The sequence below is a fragment of the Pseudonaja textilis genome, chromosome 15 (assembly GCF_049901715.1).
Source record: "Pseudonaja textilis isolate UNSWEBS1 chromosome 15, rPseTex1.2, whole genome shotgun sequence".
Lineage (NCBI taxonomy): Eukaryota > Metazoa > Chordata > Lepidosauria > Squamata > Elapidae > Pseudonaja > Pseudonaja textilis.
This window is the reverse complement of record NC_142004.1, coordinates 3,180,913-3,201,090: the sequence shown is the minus strand read 5'-3', so window position 1 is coordinate 3,201,090 and position 20,178 is coordinate 3,180,913. Positions and strand designations below refer to the sequence as shown.

The 20,178-nt window shown below is 47.1% G+C and overlaps 1 protein-coding gene across 19 annotated transcripts in view; it reads right to left on the bottom strand.

Moving 5' to 3' along the window:
* Positions 1 to 107: 107 nt before the first annotated feature.
* MTMR3 (myotubularin related protein 3) overlaps positions 108 to 20,178 on the bottom strand; it is a 46,774-nt gene continuing 26,703 nt past the window's right edge. For 2 of the 19 annotated variants that reach the window (XM_087913161.1, XM_026718616.2), the window contains 16 exons: positions 19,416 to 19,498; positions 18,536 to 18,702; positions 17,426 to 17,522; positions 16,923 to 17,036; positions 14,978 to 15,183; positions 14,013 to 14,144; positions 13,353 to 13,464; positions 12,421 to 12,616; positions 11,658 to 11,843; positions 10,514 to 10,684; positions 8,734 to 8,879; positions 6,696 to 8,094; positions 5,292 to 5,402; positions 4,743 to 4,831; positions 4,099 to 4,125; positions 108 to 2,444 (listed from right to left, as the gene is read on the bottom strand). In XM_087913161.1, the coding sequence (XP_087769287.1) occupies positions 2,273 to 2,444; positions 4,099 to 4,125; positions 4,743 to 4,831; positions 5,292 to 5,402; positions 6,696 to 8,094; positions 8,734 to 8,879; positions 10,514 to 10,684; positions 11,658 to 11,843; positions 12,421 to 12,616; positions 13,353 to 13,464; positions 14,013 to 14,144; positions 14,978 to 15,183; positions 16,923 to 17,036; positions 17,426 to 17,522; positions 18,536 to 18,702; positions 19,416 to 19,498 (3,408 nt within the window). In that variant the 3' untranslated portion in view covers positions 108 to 2,272. Of the gene's footprint in view, positions 2,445 to 4,098; positions 4,126 to 4,742; positions 4,832 to 5,291; positions 5,403 to 5,557; positions 5,709 to 6,695; positions 8,095 to 8,733; positions 8,880 to 10,513; positions 10,685 to 11,657; positions 11,844 to 12,420; positions 12,617 to 13,352; positions 13,465 to 14,012; positions 14,145 to 14,977; positions 15,184 to 16,922; positions 17,037 to 17,425; positions 17,523 to 18,535; positions 18,703 to 19,415; positions 19,499 to 20,178 lie in introns of those variants that run through there. The other 17 variants (XM_087913162.1, XM_026718619.2, XM_087913164.1 and 14 more) reach the window with 11 other exon arrangements.

Sequence of the window (20,178 nt, the reverse complement as noted above, 5' to 3'; positions counted from 1 at the left end):
TCTCACACACACACACACACACACACACACACAGAGTGAGTAAGCGAGCGAGCTGGGTTTCCTGCTTCACATCCAATGGGAGAAAATATGAATAAAAAAGTGCTCCATTGATTCAAAAGACTAAGAGCTGCAAGCGTTTATTCACACTGTACATCACAGACCCCCAAAACCCGTATTGGAACCCCTTGGCACCTCTTACAAACTGCTGAATCTTAGACCTTCTTTTCGCCATCTGTTTGTACCATAAAAACTCTGGCTTAAGTGCGTCACACAATACCATTCCCCTTTATTATTCTTGTTTGTTTGTTTGTTTTAAAATGTCTCGCTGCACACCAGTTGCATTGGGAAAACATAGATTAGCCAGCTGTATGTCATTTCAATAACCTGTTTCCACATTCCCAACCTGGAACGGTGTATCTCTGCTGATTTTCTCAGAGTGTTTTCTTCCTTTTGGGGGGGAAGGGGGGAACCACACTGAAATTTTGTACCGGCCTCCCAGTTGGAAGAAGACAAGGAGTGCCAAGAAATTACATCCTGCCTGCATTAAGGAGACAGCGCCTCTGGAATTTGGATCCTTATTTTCAAATGTCTTCCCTGCATTATTTTATTCAATGCAAGACATGCATCCTTCACAACCAACCCGGGAAAACTGAAACATCAAGAATGAAAAGGACTGACATCTTCCTTCTTGGAATCAGTATGAAAACGAAAACTGTTTGACAAGCCTCACTTTTATATTTCTTCCTTGGCAACAGGCTCACTAAACCAGTTTCCCTTGGGAAGGCCAGTCTGGTTATTGCCGCACAAACGCTTAGAATAGCTTAGGTGTTGTGTTTCTCGTTCTTTTTACGCCTGTTGTTGTGTAGCTTGCTCTTTTTGGCTCTTGCAGAGCTTCGTGAGCTTATGGCAGTTATGGGTGTGGGAACCTCCCACCAGGTAGTACTCAAGGCCAGGGTGTAGATCTGCGCTGTGTGAAAATGTTGCAGAGAAGGTATACGGAAGATGTTTGAAGTGTGCCGACACAGAAAGAAAGGAACTGCATGTACTGATCTAAGTTCTCTAAGACGAAGCAGGCGAGGACAAAAAGAAGAGAACCGATTCTGGATGGATTCGAGCATCTTATCACAGATTATAAATTCTCTATTAAAATTCTTCCTCCCACTCCAAAACCATAAACTGAGCATATTTTAAAGAGTGAAGGGGGGGAAATACAAAATTTAGAAAAATAGGAGGACTCTGCTGACGGGATGACAAAGTTAGCAGGAGGAAAAGAGGTTCAGATTGTCATGTCTTTACCTAACGCCTCATTTTGGGGGCACCAGCAAACCTACTTTTTCTAACCAGCTCTAGAGCAAAATAAAACCATCCCCCTCTTGCTTCATGGGGTTGTTTTGTGAAAAGGACACCGCGACGCCATTAGGCCACCTGACTTTGCACATAGCCTACTGAGTGCAGTGAAGCAGCTCTACTTTCTGTGTAAACTAGGTTTAAAATGTGGGCAAGGAGAGGCATTTCAAAAGCTACCGTCAAAGCCTAGGCACCGATTCCTTTACAAAATAAAAATAAAAATGGATGTACAGAATTTTACATCGAGGGTGCTGGCTTAAAGGCACCCCTTCTCCTCTCGCTTCCTCTCAAAGCAAGCAGGCGTCTTCTTAGCCCTCGGCCACACAGGGATGCCCAGTGTGGAGATCTGCAATCCACCCCTTGCATTTGGGCAACGAGAATAATCCAGCCCGCTCCTGGAGGACAGAGAGGGGAAAAGAGTCCTTTTGAGAAGGCCATTTCCGTTTCTTCTAGCAGCAACAACTCTCCAAACAGCAAGGGGCTGCTGAGAAGTCACAGGAGTGACTGAAAGCACTAGTCCTAATGCTACAGCTATTCACAATCTCTCTGGCAATTCACCTTCCTCTCTTCCCGCAAAGGGAGAACAGCCTAGCCTGCCTGCGGTGCAGGGCAGGGAGACTCCCCCACTAGACCCATTTCACAGTCTTCCTGCAAAATCCACACTAAATTTACATGAGAAGGATGGAAAGGGAATGGGAAGTAACAGTGGGGAAGGACTGCTCTGTCAGAATCTACCTACCCATCATCCTCTCCCTGTCTCTCTCTCTCTCTCTCTCTCTCTCTCTCTGAACAGTAACCTGTACTTCCAGCTCAAAGTGCATAGCTCCTCCAATCCTACCAGCTTCAGTCCACCGGCAATCGGTGTGTCTCCTCAAGGGACAAAGGCAGCTTTGTCTCCTCCCAGCTTTCCTTCCAGGCCGGAGCCTCAGTTTGAGGTGGCAGCAATGGGTTTGTCCAGTTCGAGGTCAAGGCTGGCACTACTGGGGTGCAAGCTGCTGTAGCAGGTTTTGCAGACCCGGCTGGGTTCGAAGAGCTGTTGGCTGGGGACCGGCGCCTTCTGGTTACAGCAGCTGGAGCAAAACACATTTCCACAATTCCTTTGGTCAGAAACGGGAAGAAGAAGAAGAAGAAAAAACACGAACATGAGTTTGCAACGCAGAAACACAATTTCTATACAAGAACAGCCCGGATTTAAATTAGGCGGAACGGAGTCTTCCTGGAGAGAGAAGAACCCCAGGAGTAGAGGTCTGAGTTCCTTCCCTTCGGGGATGCGCCTTTTCCTGCAATGCAAGGTTCACGAGCAGGAGGAGTGAACAGGAGGCAGGGAATCCCTTCTGGATCGTCAACACGTCTCTGCTGGCTGCAAGGGGACACTTGAACTCTGCCTCCAGATGATTCCCCAACATCAGCACCAAATGATCCTGATGGTGGCAAGCAAACCACGTTGCCTGAGAGAAGTTGTCAGGACTCGGAGGGAGTCTACTGCAGCACACCCAGGCCTCAGCACCAGAAAACGTGAATCTGCCATGCAAAAGTCACGCAGAAAGCTGCAAGGGAAAACAAGACGCCGTCCATGTGTCGCGAGCGATGGATGCAGCAGCTGAATCGACTAGCCAGTGGTCAATCAGCAGGGCCATTCTAGCACATGCACCTGGTCTGGGTCACCCGAGACAATGCACCTTCGTTGCTTATGGCGCCACTTTCTCAAACCGAACTGGACTGAAAAAGGACCTTTTGCGTTTCACCCCCAAGTTTTATTCCTAGGGAGATGTGATGCTGGAGAAAAGGATGTAACTGAACAAGTGTTCCCCACCCCCACCCCACCCCCTGAACTTTTGGTTTAAATTTTAATACTTGGCTGTGATTTTGTTTCTGTTATCCATAATCTAACTGCAAGCAAAGGGAGCCTTTTAATATATTATCGAGCTGAAATCTTTCTATTAGGAAATACAAATTCGGCTGGGATAAGTTATTCCAGAGCCTTCTTATGGATTCAAACAGGTGCTGCTATTACAAAGAAAAGTTTTTAAAAAAAACGAATAGGAGGGGAGCTTTGGTAAAAGAGAAGGAAAAACATCCCAAGCCAAAGCAATCCTAAAGTAATTCTCTTCTTAAATAAATCAGCATTGCTATTTCTGTGATATTTTGAGAAGCAAAGGCTGTTAGTGGATTCTTGCCTGGGTAAATCTCAAAAAGATCCTATTACCTCCAAAGAAGACTCAGGCCCACTAACCTGATCCTTTTGCCAAAATCCTAAAACTGGCTGGTGGGACTGATAGAAGGGAGCCAGAGTCCTTGATAATCCACATGACTAGCAAAGGGGAACCTTTGGACATGATTGCTTTATCTCCCAACCATTATGTTTTAGTTAAATTTTATCCCTTGGTGTTAAAAGTTTGTTTAGTTCTTTTATTTGCTTTTCGATTTGGGCCTGATTGTTCCAGAACCCGTGAGCTACCATCAGCTGCCCCATGACACCAAGAAGACCAAGACCAAAATAATCTGCTGATGGAGCAGTGTACATGAGCCAGCTGCTGTTGCAAGGGAAACATTTCACAGGTTAAGACAATGGCAGCACCCAACGTTAAACAAAAAGCCGTGGATTCCACATCCTGTCGGCTGCTTGTGGTGGTTTATGCTTTCTGGGAAAAAGGAAGCGCCGGGCCCGGCCAGGGGGAGAGGCAAATGTTAGTCCGGAGAGCTGACTGGAAAAGGGCAGACAAGACAACAGAGGCCAAGGCAAATGCTCACCAACTCTGATCAACATGTTCGGGATCCCTGCAGGGAGGGGAGAAAAAGCTCAGAGCAGGCACTAAACCAGAGAAGTTTCAAAAGTACCACTGATGCCTTTGGAGGGTTTTTTGGCCTGGAAAGTGGGGAACTTGCGGTTCTCCAGATCTTGCAAGCTTCAGGTCCCGGAAACCTCAGCCGGCATCACCAATAATGAAGGATGCAGAGGTGTCTGAAGGGCTTTGGCTTCCCAACTTGCCTGAGAGTGGCATTAGACAGTCTTTAAAAAGAAACGGGTCACTTCTCCATATTGTACATTATAAGGAAATACTCTTTGGGGAACACATTCAGGTCAAAGGTTCTTACGCACCCATGTTATCCACCCGTTGAGGCTCTCTGCTACACCTCTACATAGCAGCAACTCTGAGCTCATCTATTGCCAGTCCAGAGGCAAGAACCCATGCAGAAACACAGGTGGTCCCCCGTGAGGGCTGTTCTTTAACCAGCCTGCACAATCCAAAGTCTAAGAAGACTTTGGGAGCTTTAAATCAGCAAATTCTCACTATAGATCCACCAAGGAGTCCAGAGGTCCAAAGGCCTAGTGGGAATTGCAAAGTGCTGTCTTGGCGGCAACCAAGGCGGGGCTGCATTGGGAAGCACAATACCTGCAGTGGTGTTTTCTGCTGACAAGCCAGAAGACACTGTCACAGCCGTAACAGTGTGCAGCCAGGTGATCGGGAAGCCACCGTGTCACCTACAAAGACAAGAGAGCCCTTGCTTTCAAATGTAACACCAGCACGTCAGCATCAAAGCAATGAGACAAAAGCGAAAAATGAACGGATTGAGAAGCTCCAGCGGATGAGAGGGAGGAGAGGAGGAGGAGGAGGAAACACTTGAAGCTTCTTCTGGCAGAGAAACCCCAAACCCAGGTGACTCGATCTCTGAGAAAGCCATCACATGCTCCCTTCCGCAGGCAAGTGCCCAAATCCCAAAACGGCTTTCATCACTTCCCAAAGATGCAGAGTGGAAAGTAAGAGAGTCTTTGACATGGGCAGAGAGGGGGAAACGTTTTTGAGACAGCTGCCGAGTCGAGGAGGAAAGCCTATCAAGACCAGTGTTAGGACCAGAGGGAGGGAATCACAGAGCGGCATCGTTAGTATATTGTGTGCTGATTAGACAAGGAGAGGGCTCCGGAGACGGATGGAGGCCTGTACCTCTGTGTCCTGTTTATCCACCTGCTCCCAGCTGGCTTCAGAGAAAATCTCTGTACTGCAGCGAGACAAGCAGTTGTGATCCGGATTGCTTTCTGAGTCAGGCACTGAAGTCTGTTGGCAAACAAACACAGCTGAGCATAACCTACTCCCAGTCCACGGAAGGGGTTAGCAGCTGAGAACAGGGCCTCTTCTACATCTGCTGTGGGGAGCAATCGGATCAGAGGTTGGGAAAAGCAGGGTGGGAAAACTGATCCTATCAAGCTCTGGAACACGGCCTCCTGCAGAACACGGAGACTGATGTCTGTCTGTCACGACTGTCTGTCTGTCTATGTTATTTATTACCCGTCTATCCATCATCTATTATTTGTCTGTCCACTGATCCATCCATCATCTGTCATCTATTATCCAGCCATCCACCTATTTAAAAAAAACCTTACAGTGAACCAAATACACATTGCTACCCGAAAAGCAAACAACTGTCTTGAAGATCTGTGTAAACCTCAGTAGAAAGTATACTGAGAAAACTCGGACAAAGAATTCAGCAGGGAGAGGATCCGGATCAGATGATGGTCTTACGCAAAGGACTCAAGAGAACGTTGCTTCTGATCTAACTTGCTAGACCAGCCAGCTGGCTTTCTAATCCAAGTTTACTTGTTACATAAATGCAGATCAGTGTTTCTCAACCTTACAAAATTTAAGACGTGCAGACTTCAATTCCCAGAATCCTCTGTTCAGTTCAACCAATTTCCAGTTTATTTGACAAACCTGATTTGGTGAAGTTCGCCTTAACCAAACGGGAGGAACCAGTTAAGAGACTGAACAAGCTAGAAAAACACCCCCTTCCCCAAATGAAAGAATTAAATGAAGCCACTGTTAAAAACAATATCTTTCCCCAACCAAACGTTTACTGATGAAACACATACACCTCCTTCAAAATAAAGTAATTAGCCTTTTAAATAGCTCTGAAGATGCCCCAAATGATTGAGAATTCACCCCAAAGGACCAAACCAGAGAGCTGTTTCAGCTGGGTGGCCTTCAGTGCTGGAGACCCTGTGCTCTATGCTTGGGGGGCTGACAGGGTAGGGAAAATCTCTATCCTCCCCCCTCCCATGTCGCCTATCCTCTAAATTTTTAATTTCTCATTTAATCTTCATTGTTTCATACTATCTTCCTTTTAAACCTTGTCATCATTTTGTAAGGCGCTCGGAGTTGCTCCAACAGCGAGGGGCAGCATATAAATTTAATAAATAAACCAAACCAATCAGTGATAAGTCACCGATGGGCTCCGCGTGCCCATGCAGCCCTTGGTTTGGGGCTGTTCTCAGTGCTGCATTTCTGCCCTGGATGGTGCGGTTGGCACGAGCCGAGCCGAGCCGAGAAGAAGAAACTCTTGTACATACTTACCACTTCATCCCCGTACTCCCCGTTGAAGCGCAGTGAGCTGTTCAGATACTGGCTTTCCAACCGGCTCTTTAGCTCCTGCACCTGCTTCTTCAAGCTCTCCACCTCCTGCTGGTGCCCGCTTTCAATCTGTCGGAGGCGCTGCTGAATGACGTCGGTGTAGATGGGCATCCCGTCGTCATCTAGGTGATTCCGGGCAGGCTGGTCCGGGCTGCCTCCTGTTTGCTGCCGACCCGGGATGGCGTGAACCCATTTGTGGTGGAGGTTCCTTAGATGCGGCGGGGTGGAGATCTGCCGGCCGGGGGGAACCTTCACCCTGCTTTCTTCGCCGTTCAGGCAGTGCCCGTTGGGCGCGGAGTATTTCTGAGGAGCAGCAAACCCTGCTGGGCTCTCCGCCATCTTGTTCTCGGATGCCAGGTCTCCATTGCACACCACCTCTTTATAGTCCGTTAAAGGCAAGGCACACAGGGAAGGGTTGCTGCTGTAAGGAGTCCTGTTTAGAGCTGCGGCCAACTTGTGTGCATCCATCAAGTCCTCCCTCTCCAGCCGATTCTCCACCATCTGGGAAAGATCACTGACGCTGTTTCCCGCGGGGCGATGCCAATGGGAAGGCACCTTCTGTGTGCTTTCTGCCCTGGCTCCTGTTTCTGTTAAGGTCTCGGTCGAGCTCTCCATATTTGGTGTGGCCACCTCAAGTCCTACAGGCAACAGTGGGATGGGATGGGCAGGACTAGAAGCATTTTCTGCTTCTGCTGAACTACTACTGGTATTAACACCCTCCTCCTCCTCCTCCTCCTCCTCTTCCTCCTCTCGTGAAACTTCGCTATTTCCAGGATTGTCCCAAAAGCCAAGTGGAAGCTCTCCCCACTGAGATGGCTTCTGGACTGTGCAAGGGACAGCTGGGTGACCCTCCTCTTGCCCTTGGAGCTCAGAAGCACCCTGTGATACCACCTGTTGATTAGAAAGTGGATTGTCTAATAAGGTTTCTGCATCCGGGTTGGACTTTTCACAAACAGTAGCCGAACCAGCCAGGTATTCAGTCCTGTGTTCCTTATCTAGCGGGAGATCCCCTTCACCCTCCTTCCCTGCCCTTTCCTGATTACACCTCGTATTCTCCTCAAGGCTCCCTTCTTCTTTGGTGGCTTCTTGCAAGATGTTTTCCATCTGCCCCTCGGCCACCGCTACCGAAAGCTCTGCTCCAATCAGAGTCCTGCCTTGTTTGCCCAAACTTTCGCCCTCAAAGAGGTCATCTCCCGGGTTCCCGAGGTTGCTGAGCTCCAGGGATCGGCGGTGTTCCTGCCATTTCTCGTTGAGGCTGGGGTCGCTGCTACGCCGGTTGGTGGTGGGTATGCTGCTGTCACAGGCTGTGGTAAGATTGTCAAAGGACCTGGTCTTTGGTAGCCTGCAGAAGAACAGCAAGAACAATCGAAGATAAGTTTAACTTTCTTATACAGCTCTTATATAAGAGGCTGGAAACCGCTGGTGGACTTTCTACGCGCTAAATATAATGAGAGGGTTAACAGAAAGATTTGGAGGTTAGTGTAACACCCGTTCTCTAATTCATATGTGTGTGCACGCGTGCAAATTCTCCTCCCCTTTTACATGTGTGGTGTGTGTGTGTGTGTTGGCATACACATACACACACACATAAAAAGGGGGAGGAGGATTTACTGCTTTTTCTTTCTTTTTTTCCCACCACCCAGCTAGGGTAGATCGTACTTGTTAAATTTACTTGAACACTTTTTCCTCTTTTTTCTTTATACACTATTTTTTCCCCCACTTTTATTTTTTAGGGTTGAATGCATGTTTTTGTTTCATTTTGTTTGTCTGTTTTTCTGTTCTGTATTTTACTTTTTAGGACAAAACAAATACACACACACACACACACACACACACACGTAAGTTGAACTTTGTAGGAGAGTTGTTGGAGGCGGTGCTTTTCTGCAAACCAGTACATTTTTACACTTTATACACTGTTGCTGTTGGTTCAACGTGTGTACAGTGAAAGGGGCACGGCAGATCTCCTGAAATCCGGGCTCACCTGCTCAGAGGCTGATCCTCAGGGTTGGAGCCTGGGACGGGATAAGGGGCACAGGTGTCATCCACAGGGGTGGAAGGTGAGGAGCAAGGCAGGTACACGGCACTCCACAGCATTAAGTTGCGCACGTGGCACACAGGATACAGCACCTAAGAAAGACGGCCAGAGACTGAGCCCAAGCCAGACTTACAGTTTGTTTAGTGACTGTTCAAGCAGCACTGAAAAAAGTGACCTATGACCATTTTTCACATTTATAGCCATTGCAGAAGACCCATGGTCACGTAATTTATATTGGGATGCTTGACAACTGACTCACATTTACGATGGTTACAGTGTCCACTTAGCAACCGTGTGACTAACTGCAGCGATTCACTTAACAAACCTGGCAAAAGTTGTAAAATGGGGAAAAGTCCACTTAACAAATTTCTTACTTAGCAACACAAATTTCGGGCTCAAGGGTGGCGATAAGTCGAGGACTACCTTTATTTAAGACTGCGGTGATGTAAAGCATTACGAAGTTGAGGTTATGTGAATTGTAATTTTATTATCATCAGAAGCAAAGGAGCACCCCTTCATTTGGGGGTGGGGAGTTATAAAGGTCTCCCAGTGGTTCCATATGAAATACAATAACAGTAATTTCTATGGTTTTATATATATGTATATTTTATATTTATATATTTTTCTTTCCTGAGCCAGTAAGTGGCTCAAAAATTTGGGAAAGAAAATTTCAGGCATGCTAAGGTTTTGACACTGCCCCCTGCTGGTCAATATCAGTATGACAGATATTGTTTATCGTTTTCCATTTTCTGTCTGTGTAATTCTCAGCGGTTGAGTGTAGAGGCGCACAGAAATGTTAGACATAAATAAAATATCTGCCTTCCTCTAATCAGGTACAAGTGTAAAGCGATATTCCCCCCACAACTCCAAAGAGGGTAGAAATAGCCAATAAAGCACCAATGCAGAAAAACAAATTAGGTAAGGCTGGAGGAGGCCCGAGAAGAAACCACCAATAAATGGGGCTTCCGGGATGACCTCAGTTGGTGTGATGGAATGAGCACCTGGAAGAGGAGGAATGGGGCCCCCAGGAAGGTAATTCTGGCAGGGCCACCATGGTTTTCCAGGGAGGAGGCAGTGCATTTTGGAGAGAAGACCAAATTAGGAGAATGCACGTTTCCAAGCTGGATGGGAGAGGAAGGAGGTGAGTTCAAGGGACGGGTGAGCCACTATGGCAGCTTTTATGAGCTGCGGACTTCAACAGGTCTGTAGCATGGTTGGCTCAGGAATTCCGGGGGCTGAAGTCCACAGGTCATAAAGTTCCCATAGCTGCCCGCCTCTGCTCTAGAACCTCTCGGGATGTAGCAAGAACACTCTCTGGGCATTTTACAGCCTCTTGCCCCCCCCCTCCGCCCCCCCCCCCCAACAATCTGGGTCCTCATTTTACCGACCTCAGAAGGATGGAAGGCTCAACCTTGAGCCGGTCAGGATCGAACTGCTGGCAGTGGGCCGAGTTAGCTTGCCATACTGTTATCTATTAAGTTAGAAGTTATAGCTTTAGCCTGGCAAGATTCTGCCCACTAGGCACACAGAAATAAAGGACTGGCTGGGTTTCACTACGTTGTGTCTGGGCTTGGGGGGCCTAACAGGTAGCTGCATCCTCTGCTGAACCTGCTTCACAGGGTAATTGTGACAGTTAAACAGGGAAAAGCGGGGTGGGGGTGGGTGGGGGGGGTGGCTTAGGCCCCTTGGAAGAAAGAAGAATGAATGAATAAAAACCAGTACATACGGATTCGGACTGGGAGGAGTAAAGCAGGTTTTTGAAGGCTTTGTTTCCTCCTCGCAGCAGGGACCACACCGAGCAAGTCCTTTCTTGGGTGTGCTTCTCGCCTCTCTCCTTCGCATTGTTGCACAGGAATGTACCAAAGAGGCAGGAGTAGGTGTGTTGCACTAGCTTGACCTACAAAAAAGGACAGTCCTGGGACCTGGGCTGGCAGAGCCGAACCCCAAGGGAGAGACAATATATTCACTCTTACTTGGAGCCCCTCAAGGTCTGGAAATACACATATTAATGGATTCAACCATTGGCCCCATGGCAGCCTTCTCCATCTTGGATGAAATGAACTTTTTTAAAAGTACAAAGAAAGGAAGTACAAAGAAAGGAAGTACAAAGAAAGGAAGTACAAAGAAAGAAAAATAAACCGTGCACTATTAACTACAATTATCTCATTCCTGTCCAAGAGGTGGTTGAAAACAAGATAATGAAAGATACAAACATCCCCGGAATGTTATCCTTCTATTTTCAAGATGTGCCTCATTCTGATAGTTTGTGTTAGGAATTGGTACACAACACCTACAATTCTATATAGTCAAGTCTTACTGAAGTTATTGGACCTACCCCAAAGCTGCAGCTTAATAGAACTTATCACTCCACTTGCAATATTAAGAATATTCTTGAATGATAAATTATTCAAATGAAAATGTCTCACTGGGAGCTGTCTAAAATACAGTGACAGAAAGAACGGTGAGAATTCAAACTGTTTGAGAACTGGTTGCAAAGTCCTCTAGTTTTGTCTGTTAGACTGAGCTTGATTTGCAAGACCTGCCGTTCTAACAGTTTTTTTTTTGCCGGGGGATATCTCCAAAGAACCCACAAGTTGCAAAATTTTTGCCGACAGAGGGTGCAGCTTCCTCTTACACAATGTACAACCCACAACAATGGAACAAACTGTGACAAAGATTTAAGAGAAGAGCCTGAGAATGGCGATTCATCACTCAAAACTCTTTTTGCCAGAGTAAACAGCAGAGTCAGAGATGAACTGAAGCCCTCCTTTTACTCCAAGGTAGGATCTGGACATTCAGCCAGATTGTGTAGATTCAGCACATTAAAACTGTTGACGCGGGAATTGTTTGCGGGAAAAATAATCGCTTACAAGGAATGCTTCGTTAAACTCGAAGGAGCAGGGGAACTGCCTCTGGAGTTGATGGACGCAGTCGAGCCACTGCAGAAACACGGGGCAGCGTTCGTTGAGGTCATCCGAGTTCTCGCCGTGGCCACAGCGGTCTGCAAACTTATGGCCGAAGTCCAGCCATTCCATCTCCACCAACACTTGGAAACCCTGCGGGAAACAAGACCATCCTCTTTTCAGCTCCTGGATCCCACGGAAGCCATTCTGAGACAACGGTAACCCTCCATGCATCTGACAATCTACTTCAGAGGAGTTTGATCTTCACAACTTTTAAGACCTGTGGATTTCAACTCCCAGAATTCCCCATGCTGGCTGGGGAATTTTGGGAGTTGGAAGTCCACAGGTTTTAAACTTGCCAAGGTTGGACACCCCTGATCTACATGGAATCAAACCGCCACGAAATCTCTGGGGAAGTGTCAACACACCAAGACTGCTTTAGTGCAACAAAGAGGGCTGCGAGTGTGAATCACTTCTGGTTATGTCTCCAAGAGCCAGATCTCTGTCATTTGGCCTTCTCCAGCATTAATCTAAGTCCCTTCAGGGCTCCACCTGCTTCGCTCATCCTGGGACACAATTCAGTGTCTCCCGGTACCCTCTAAACCCTTAACCCTTATTCTGCCGTCCCTTCTTCCAGTGAGCACCACCACAAGCGTTCTAGCTCAAAGCCTCTTCTCAACCCAAAGCCAAATTGCGTTCCCGGATCCAGACCTGTTCCGGAGCGACAAACCTCAACAGTCCTGTAATACGGATCCAGCAACAGCTTGGACAGAGCCACGATCTGCGGGGTCCGATCCCAGCCATCGGAGCAGTGGACCAGGACAGGCCGCTGGTCTCTGTCCACCGTGTGAACCACCAGCAGGGCTGATTTCAGAAGCACAGAGAGATGCTGGAGCCACTTGGTGCTCTCCAGAGCCGACAGCCAGCTGCAGAGGCAGACAAGAGGACAACCTGACTCCGATGGGCCGTTAAAGCACGGAGGGGAGGCTTTCCTGGAAGGAAGGTCGCTGCTCGCTTTGGATTGGGGGGGGGGTGCGGGCGCTAAGGAGTCTGGGATAAAGGAGCGAGAGCGGTGAAAACGTTTATTGTAGCCTTTGACTTAACAACAGTTCATTTAGTGACCGTTCCAAGTTACAGCAACGCTGAAATAAGGGCTTTATCACCATTTTTCAGGCTTACGACTGCCGTAGCATCCTCATGGTCACGTGACCAAAATTCAGGTGCTTGGCAACTGACTCATATTTACGACCGTTTCGGTGTCCCGAGGGTCATGTGATCCCTTTTTGTGACCCTCTGACAAGCAAAGTCAATGGGGAGAGCCGGATTCATTTAACAACCACGTGACTAACTTAACAACCATGGGGGCCTTCACTTCAGAACTGTGGCAAGAAACATCATGATGTGGGGCAGAGCTCACTTAACTATCCTGCTTAGCAACGGCAGTTTCCAGCTCAATTGTGGTCTTGTGTCGAGGACTTCAACTCCCAGAATTCCCCAGCCAGCTACTTGCAGACTTCAACTCCCAGAATTCCCACCGCCAACTATGCTGGTAGGGGAATTCTGGGAGTTGAAGTCCACAGGTCTTACAAGTGGCCAAGGCTGGAGACCCCTGTTCTAAGGCAAGAGGAGAGGAGTGGGGGGGAGCCTGTAGGGCCCACTTACTTTCCCGGGTCCGGCATCTGTGTGCAGAGCAGCCTCAGTGACTGAAAACTCTTCCGAATAGAGTGGATGTTAGCCATCCCCATGAACAGCACTTCACAGTTGGGATAATACTCTGTTCAAAAGCAGAGAAGCGAAGAGAAAGTGGCTCAGGTAAGAGGCCGAGAGGAACCAAATTACAAGCTTCACTGTAGAAACACGCTGGCAACCAACTGGGGCCCGTACTAAGCCCCCTCCCGCCTCTCGGGAGTTTAAAAGGAGATGGTGACAACACAAGGGAATCGTTCCAACACAGTGTCAAGGGAACACGTGTTTCACCCCCTGCCCTGGGCCTGGAGCAGTGGGCTCCATCAATAGCAGGGGAGCTAAACCCAGTCTTTCTGACTGCCAGCAAATGAACTTGGAGGCCTTCCTGGCTTCGCTGGCACTGTGAGCAAATAACAACAGGGAAGGTCACGGTTAAGGTGTCAGCATGGCAGCTGCTAACTGGAGAGGATCCCAGCTCTGCCCTCTCTGGCATCAGTTGCAACAGGAGTGGAGGGCAGGGGGGCGATCCTCAATATTTTTATGGCACTGTCCTTCTTCCTGAACTACCTACCTTTCTGAAGCCGGCCCCCTCAGGTGTATAAATGCATGAGCACCTAGAGACAAATGTAACCTTACCTGGACATTCACAGCCCCCTCCTTTGGCTCTGTTGGCGACTGCAGCTGTATAGGAGCGTGCATCTAAGATCAAAAGCTTCTGAGGCTGGATGGCTAAGCTTTCTGCTCCCGAAGCATTGGAAATGGAAGAATCTGGGGAAGGAACAGGCAAAACAAGAGAGATCATTCCAAGGTAGCTAGCACAAACGGCCCTCCTTCTCCCTAACCCTCACCCATTTTTATCAGTGTTTCTCCATCTCAGCTACTTGAAGATGTGTGGACTTCAACTCCCAGAATTCCCTAGCCAGCCCGCATAGCTGGCTAGGGAATTCTGGGAGTTGAAATCCACCCATGGCTGGGGAATACTGGAAATTGAAGTCTACCCAATTTAAAATGGCCACGGTTGCAATGTTACACTGCCTTATATCAACCGGGAGTCCTCCAGATGTGCAAGGCTGCTATTTCCAGAATTCATAGTGAGCACAAGGGGAGCGACCGTCCCGATGGATGTGCAACAGGATAATTTGGAAAGAAACTTCTTCAGTTTATCTGGTTGTCAAAAAGAATGGTGGGAGATTTGTACCTTCGCACTTACAAGATTCTGTTCAGGAAGCTTTACAATAAAGTAGAAAGTAAGAGCCGTGGTGGTGCCAAGGTTAGAATACAGTATTACAGGCTAATTCTGCCAACTGTCGGCCTCCAGCAGTTCGATCCTCACCGGCTCAAGGTTGATTCAATCTTCCATCCTTTCGAGGTCAGTAAAATGAGGTCCCAGATGGTTGGGGGCAATATACTAACTCTGTAAACCGCTTAGAGAAGGCTGTAAAGCGCTGTGAAGCAGTATATAAGTCTCAGGGCTATTGCCAAATAGCTCCTCAGGTCCCGCTTCCTGTCTGGCCTACCTGACCTCAGTGGATGTTGGCCATTTGCACTGCATAAACAGCCAACCTTTTAGACACAAAGCGAGGCTACCAAGTCGAGCTTACCAAACTCTGCGTCGGAGAAGTCTCCCCCATTGGAGAACTCTCGCGAGCAGTTCCCATTCACCAGTTTACCGCTGCTCGACTTGGAATCGGAGGCACAGGCTTTGGCCATCGACTGGACAAGATGTTCGTCGTCAGCGTTTCTCCAGCCCCACCAGCTGACCTCTGGCTGCCCGCAGCGAGAAATGACCGCCCCGTTGTTCTGGTGCCTGCATGGAAACAACCCAGCACCATTGTAACAGGAACTAATGGCCACAGAGGACAAACAAGCACTTAGAGGAAGGATCCCCAACCTCCAGGCCGTGGCCCCGGAACTGGGCTGCAGAAGTGGCGGGACAGCAAGTATGTGCAGCTCCATTTATGCAAGTGGTGGGTGGGTGTACGCACGGCTCACACAAATGGAGCTGCGTGCTCACTTGCCCACCGCTCATGCAACCCCCCCTCCCCCGCCCCCTCTCCAGTTGGCAAAGCCAGAAAGGTTGGAGAACCACTGACTTAAGAGCCTTAGGAAGCTCTCTGGAGAATTCCAAAGGCAGTTTGGCTTTGTCTATTTAACTTGATGGCCTGTGGAACAACTCTCGATATTGGCCACCGTTGCGATAAAAAGCATGAACTAACGTCCGCTGGGATTTAAACAAGTTTTGTGGACACTGGCGAAGGAACATGCTGCGAGGTCGTATCTGAATATATCGGAGTACTTAGGAGGATCTGAGTTTGGCTTGGTTTTTTTTTTGGAAAAAAATAACTAGGAATGAACAGCACACCCACAAAACATTTGAAAAGTATGCAAAGAGAAAGAAAAACAAAAACTAAGGACTGAATCAGCTTTTGCAGAGAAGTGTGAAATAACCCAGAGCTATCTAGAACTCGAGGCCAGCCGTCAGTAGCTGGGTTAATGCTGAGTAGCCACGTCAGCAGTTTGGACTTGCCTTTTGTTCAAAAACGAGAGAACCGAGGGACTCGACTAGCGTTTATGTAACCTGTGAGGGTCCAAAGTTAGCAAACAAGACCTGAGAAACATTATAATGATCCCTTGCAGACTTCTGCTGTAGGTGATAATCTGCAGAGGATAATCATCCATTTCTACAGAATGAAACCGCATTTAGTCTTGCCTCTCTTGAGCCTGGATTTGAAGGAGGAATCCAGAGCAGAACAGCCTGAAAAATGCCAACATGTTTGGAAAGGGGAAAAGCTGCTCTTCGTACAGAAGTAGAAATTAACTTTTGCTATGTGTCACAATACTTCTTTTATTATAACGCTATCCTTATTTTTAACAGGGCAATAGCCTGTTCGAAAGCTTTTTCTTTTCACCTTGACAGGAATGCAGATAGTCCTTGACTTGTGACCACAACTGTGCCCAACATTTCCATTGCTGAGAATGAGTTTTTAAAGTCAACTTTGCCTCATTTTACAACCTTTCTTGCCATAGTTGTTAAATGAATTATTGCAGTTGTTAAGTGAATCTGGCTTCCTCAATGACCTTGCTTGTCAGAAGGTGACAAAAGGGGGTCAGATGGATAGGATAGGATAGGATAGAACAGAATAAATTAAAAAATAGAATAGGAATTGGAATGGAATATAGGATAGAATAAAAACTTTATTCTCACTTTAAATGTACACCAATATACAGTGACCTTTGGACATTGCAACTGTCATAAATCTGAACTAGTTGCCAAGTGGCCAAATTTTGACCAGGTAATACTGCAGTCGTTAGCTACAAAAACTGATCATCGGTCACTTTTTTCAATGCCGTTGTAACTTCAAACGGTCATTTAACAAATGGTTGCTAAGTCAAGGACTACGTGTATCAATCCTCCCCCGTCTATCCCCAAAGGATGTTCACTCTGACAGCCAAAGGCATCTCCCAGAAGTTTCTCCGAGATCCGGCCCTGGGATTCAGCAAACCGACCAGCAAAAAAAAAGAAAGTCGCCTCTGGAAAGGCCTGACCTGTAAACCACGACAGGGATGCGCTTCCAAGACCGGAAATTGGCCACGCTTTCCAGCTCTTTGTCCGTTATCCAGACAGGCACAATGAGTTCTTGAGGGTAGCTACTGCAGAGCCTAGGTGGAAGGGAAGGGACAAGCCACGTGTGAGCAGGCACATCCTGTTTCTCCTTCCCCGCTGCGGCACACGTGAAAAGAGCAACAAGGGAAAATGCAGCTTTTTTGAGACCAGAAAGATGACAGTGATAATTGCATCCATCTTTTCACTGTTTAGCTTAGGAAAGCTTGATAGAACACCGACAACGGAATGTCAGGTTCTTTCGATCTGCCTGTGGAGACATTACAGCTGTTCCCAAAATGCCAAGGTTGCTTTAAATAATTAGCAGTATTGGCACTGTGATCACAGCCAGGGCCACCTATAGTCAAAATGCCCAGAAATGTTGGGCTTTGACGAGAGCAGGTAGCTTTCTGAAGGGTAAACCTCTGGGATTGTCTGAAGGGCTTACTTGTACTTCTCATTGATGTTGGAGATCCGCCAGGCATTGTTCATGTCAAAACCCATCCGTTCCACTTCGTTTTTGAATCTCGACGCCACGTGCTCGCCTAGGTATCGGAAGAACAGTGAGAAGCAAACAGAAACCGTGCGTGTGTTTGTAGAGTGAGATATTCCCCATGGCCGAACACAACAGCAGAACATTCCTGAACTCATCTTCACTCCTGAGTCTATTCAGGACTTTGAAAAGCTGCTTAATCCCGCCTAACAGCAAACACAATGTTCCGTGAAGCAGAGATGTCCAACCTTGACAACCTTAAGCTGGTAGACTTTCCAACTTCCAACCAGAATTCTGGAAGCTGAATTCTGAGAGCTGAAGTCCACAGGCCTTGAAACTGACAAAGCTGGACGTCCCTGCTGTAAAGTCTTATTTGCTCCACTGGTCTTTGAAGGGAAGCAGAACAATTCCTGGCATGGGATAGCGCCATGTAGGAAGTACAATGCAAATGCTAACTTTGCATCCAGCCAGGTGCTCCACAAGGTCAAAACCCTCACCTTGCACACGAAGCCTATCTTCGAAGAGTCATCAACTCCACTGTGGTACGTCAAACATTCCTCTGTACCAGGGGTGTCCAATCTTGGCAACTTTGGCTTTAGGAGCCGTGGTGGCACCGTGGTTTAGAAGGCAAAATGAGGAGACCCAGATTGTTGGGGGCAAGAGGCCAACTCTATGAACCGCTCAGAAAAGGATGTAAAGCACTGGGAAGCGGTCTAGAAGTCTATTGTACGTGCTGATTGCTATTTAAAACCTGTGGACTCCAACTCCCAGAATTCCCCAGCCAGCCAGCCATGAGCTAATGGTGAGATAGTGCAACCACCAAGCACTTGAATTTTGGTCATGCGACTGTTGCGGAAGCTGCAATGGTTGTAAGTGTGAGCACCAGACATAATTCACTTGTTTTTAGTGTGGTTGTAACTCTGAATGGCCGCTAGATGAATGGTTGTAACTCAAGGACCACATGTAGTGTACTAGGTAATGGTTGTTGTAAAAACAACAACAACAACAACAATAATCCTGTCCTAGTCCTAGCCTGTTGCTGTGCAAGCAAAAGACCCACCGTACCTGGGCGGCACAAATCCCCATGTTGCTCCTTTTCACTGGCGTAGACCTCCATGCACCAGGCATGGTAAGCAAAAGAGAAAACATCCTCTATCTTTGAAGGGGGGCGGATGGCGTTGTTCAGCCGCTTCAGCCACTCTTGACACTGCTCAAAAGTAGAGAACTGGCACCTGCCAAAAAATAAGAATAACAACAACAACCCACATAAAGCCAATTAAAGGCAAGGAATGTTTTAACTTTCCTTCACAGATTTTCAGCTGACGGATGAAATGGGTGGCTAGGGTCAGAGCAGACCGGAAGGAAATTATCTATTGAGGCTTAACCTTTAGGAAGAACTTTATTATTATTATTTATAATAATAATAATGTCCTGATTTTTTGATAGGTCAGGGGTCTCCAAAGTTGGCAACTTTTAAGACTCGTGGAGTCCCAACTCCCAGCCTTCATCCTGCAGTGGATAGATAGGGGCTAGAACAAAGATGAGGATGATGGATGGATTCTTCTTCTTTTTCATGGCTTATTTTATTGTTCTATTATTTTATTTCTCTTGTGTTTTCCCCTCTTTTTCTTTCATTTTATTCTTGTAAGCTGCCTAGAGTAACCCCATGGCAAGATAGGCGGCAGATAATAGACAAAATGATGGATAAATAACAAGCCATTATCTCTGAAATTGCACTGCCATCCACTAATACATTAAAACTTTCTGAGATGATTCTGCCAGTATTTTACCCGTACCACAAAGTCTAGAGTCAGGAGGAAAGCGTGCTGTTAAAGGGTAATTTGTAATGATTCAAAAGGCAATTGTATTTCATTTAGGAAGGGAAGGCCACACTTGCATTAACTAACAAGAAACAAGGACTGGGTTGTGCAGGGACCGTACACACCTGATAACTTTGCAATCTTTGCAAGTCAAGTGAAGCTGGAAAATATCCCGACATTCCACGCTTTCTATGAGCTGCAATGGAACCTGTGACGGAAAAGGTGACATAGATTTACTCCGAAAGGCTAACACCCATTTTCTCACAAGGATTTAGTAGACCGCTGGAGTCCTGGAATGAAACATTACTCACACCAGCAATTACTAGTAGCATTTCCCTCCCATTATATAAAAGGTTAAATCATGAAGTAAAGCGATGCCATAACATGTGGCATGTAGACGCATTTCTCAATTTGATCTAAAATCCACCTGGGTGAAATGGGGTTGAGTTCAATTCTATTCCCAACCTTTTAGTACATGTCTCTGAATTTGGCCATAAGGAATGAGGACAGTTGACGCACAAACATCTTTGGAGACTCTCAATCATCCAGGTTGTCCCAAAAGTGCTTTTCCAAAAGACAACTGGACTTTCTTTGTTTTTTTTTCCCTTTGAAAGCATTTCATTCTCATCCAAGAGGAGTCGAAGGTGCCTTCGCAACCAACAACTATCTTTCTTCAACAGCTCTTGCTTCACTAACTTTCAAAATTACTCTGAGAGCTCTAACAAAGCCTAACTACGTACGAGGAAGAGACGCAGCGTTTTAGCAATTGAGAAGGTGCTTGCAAAACTTCCCCATATCCAAGTCTGGCTTGTCTTCTCCAAAGACATGTGATGGGACTTCCCCAAAGACTTAAAAGCGTGCCCATGGAAAGGCTGCAACCGTCGTAAC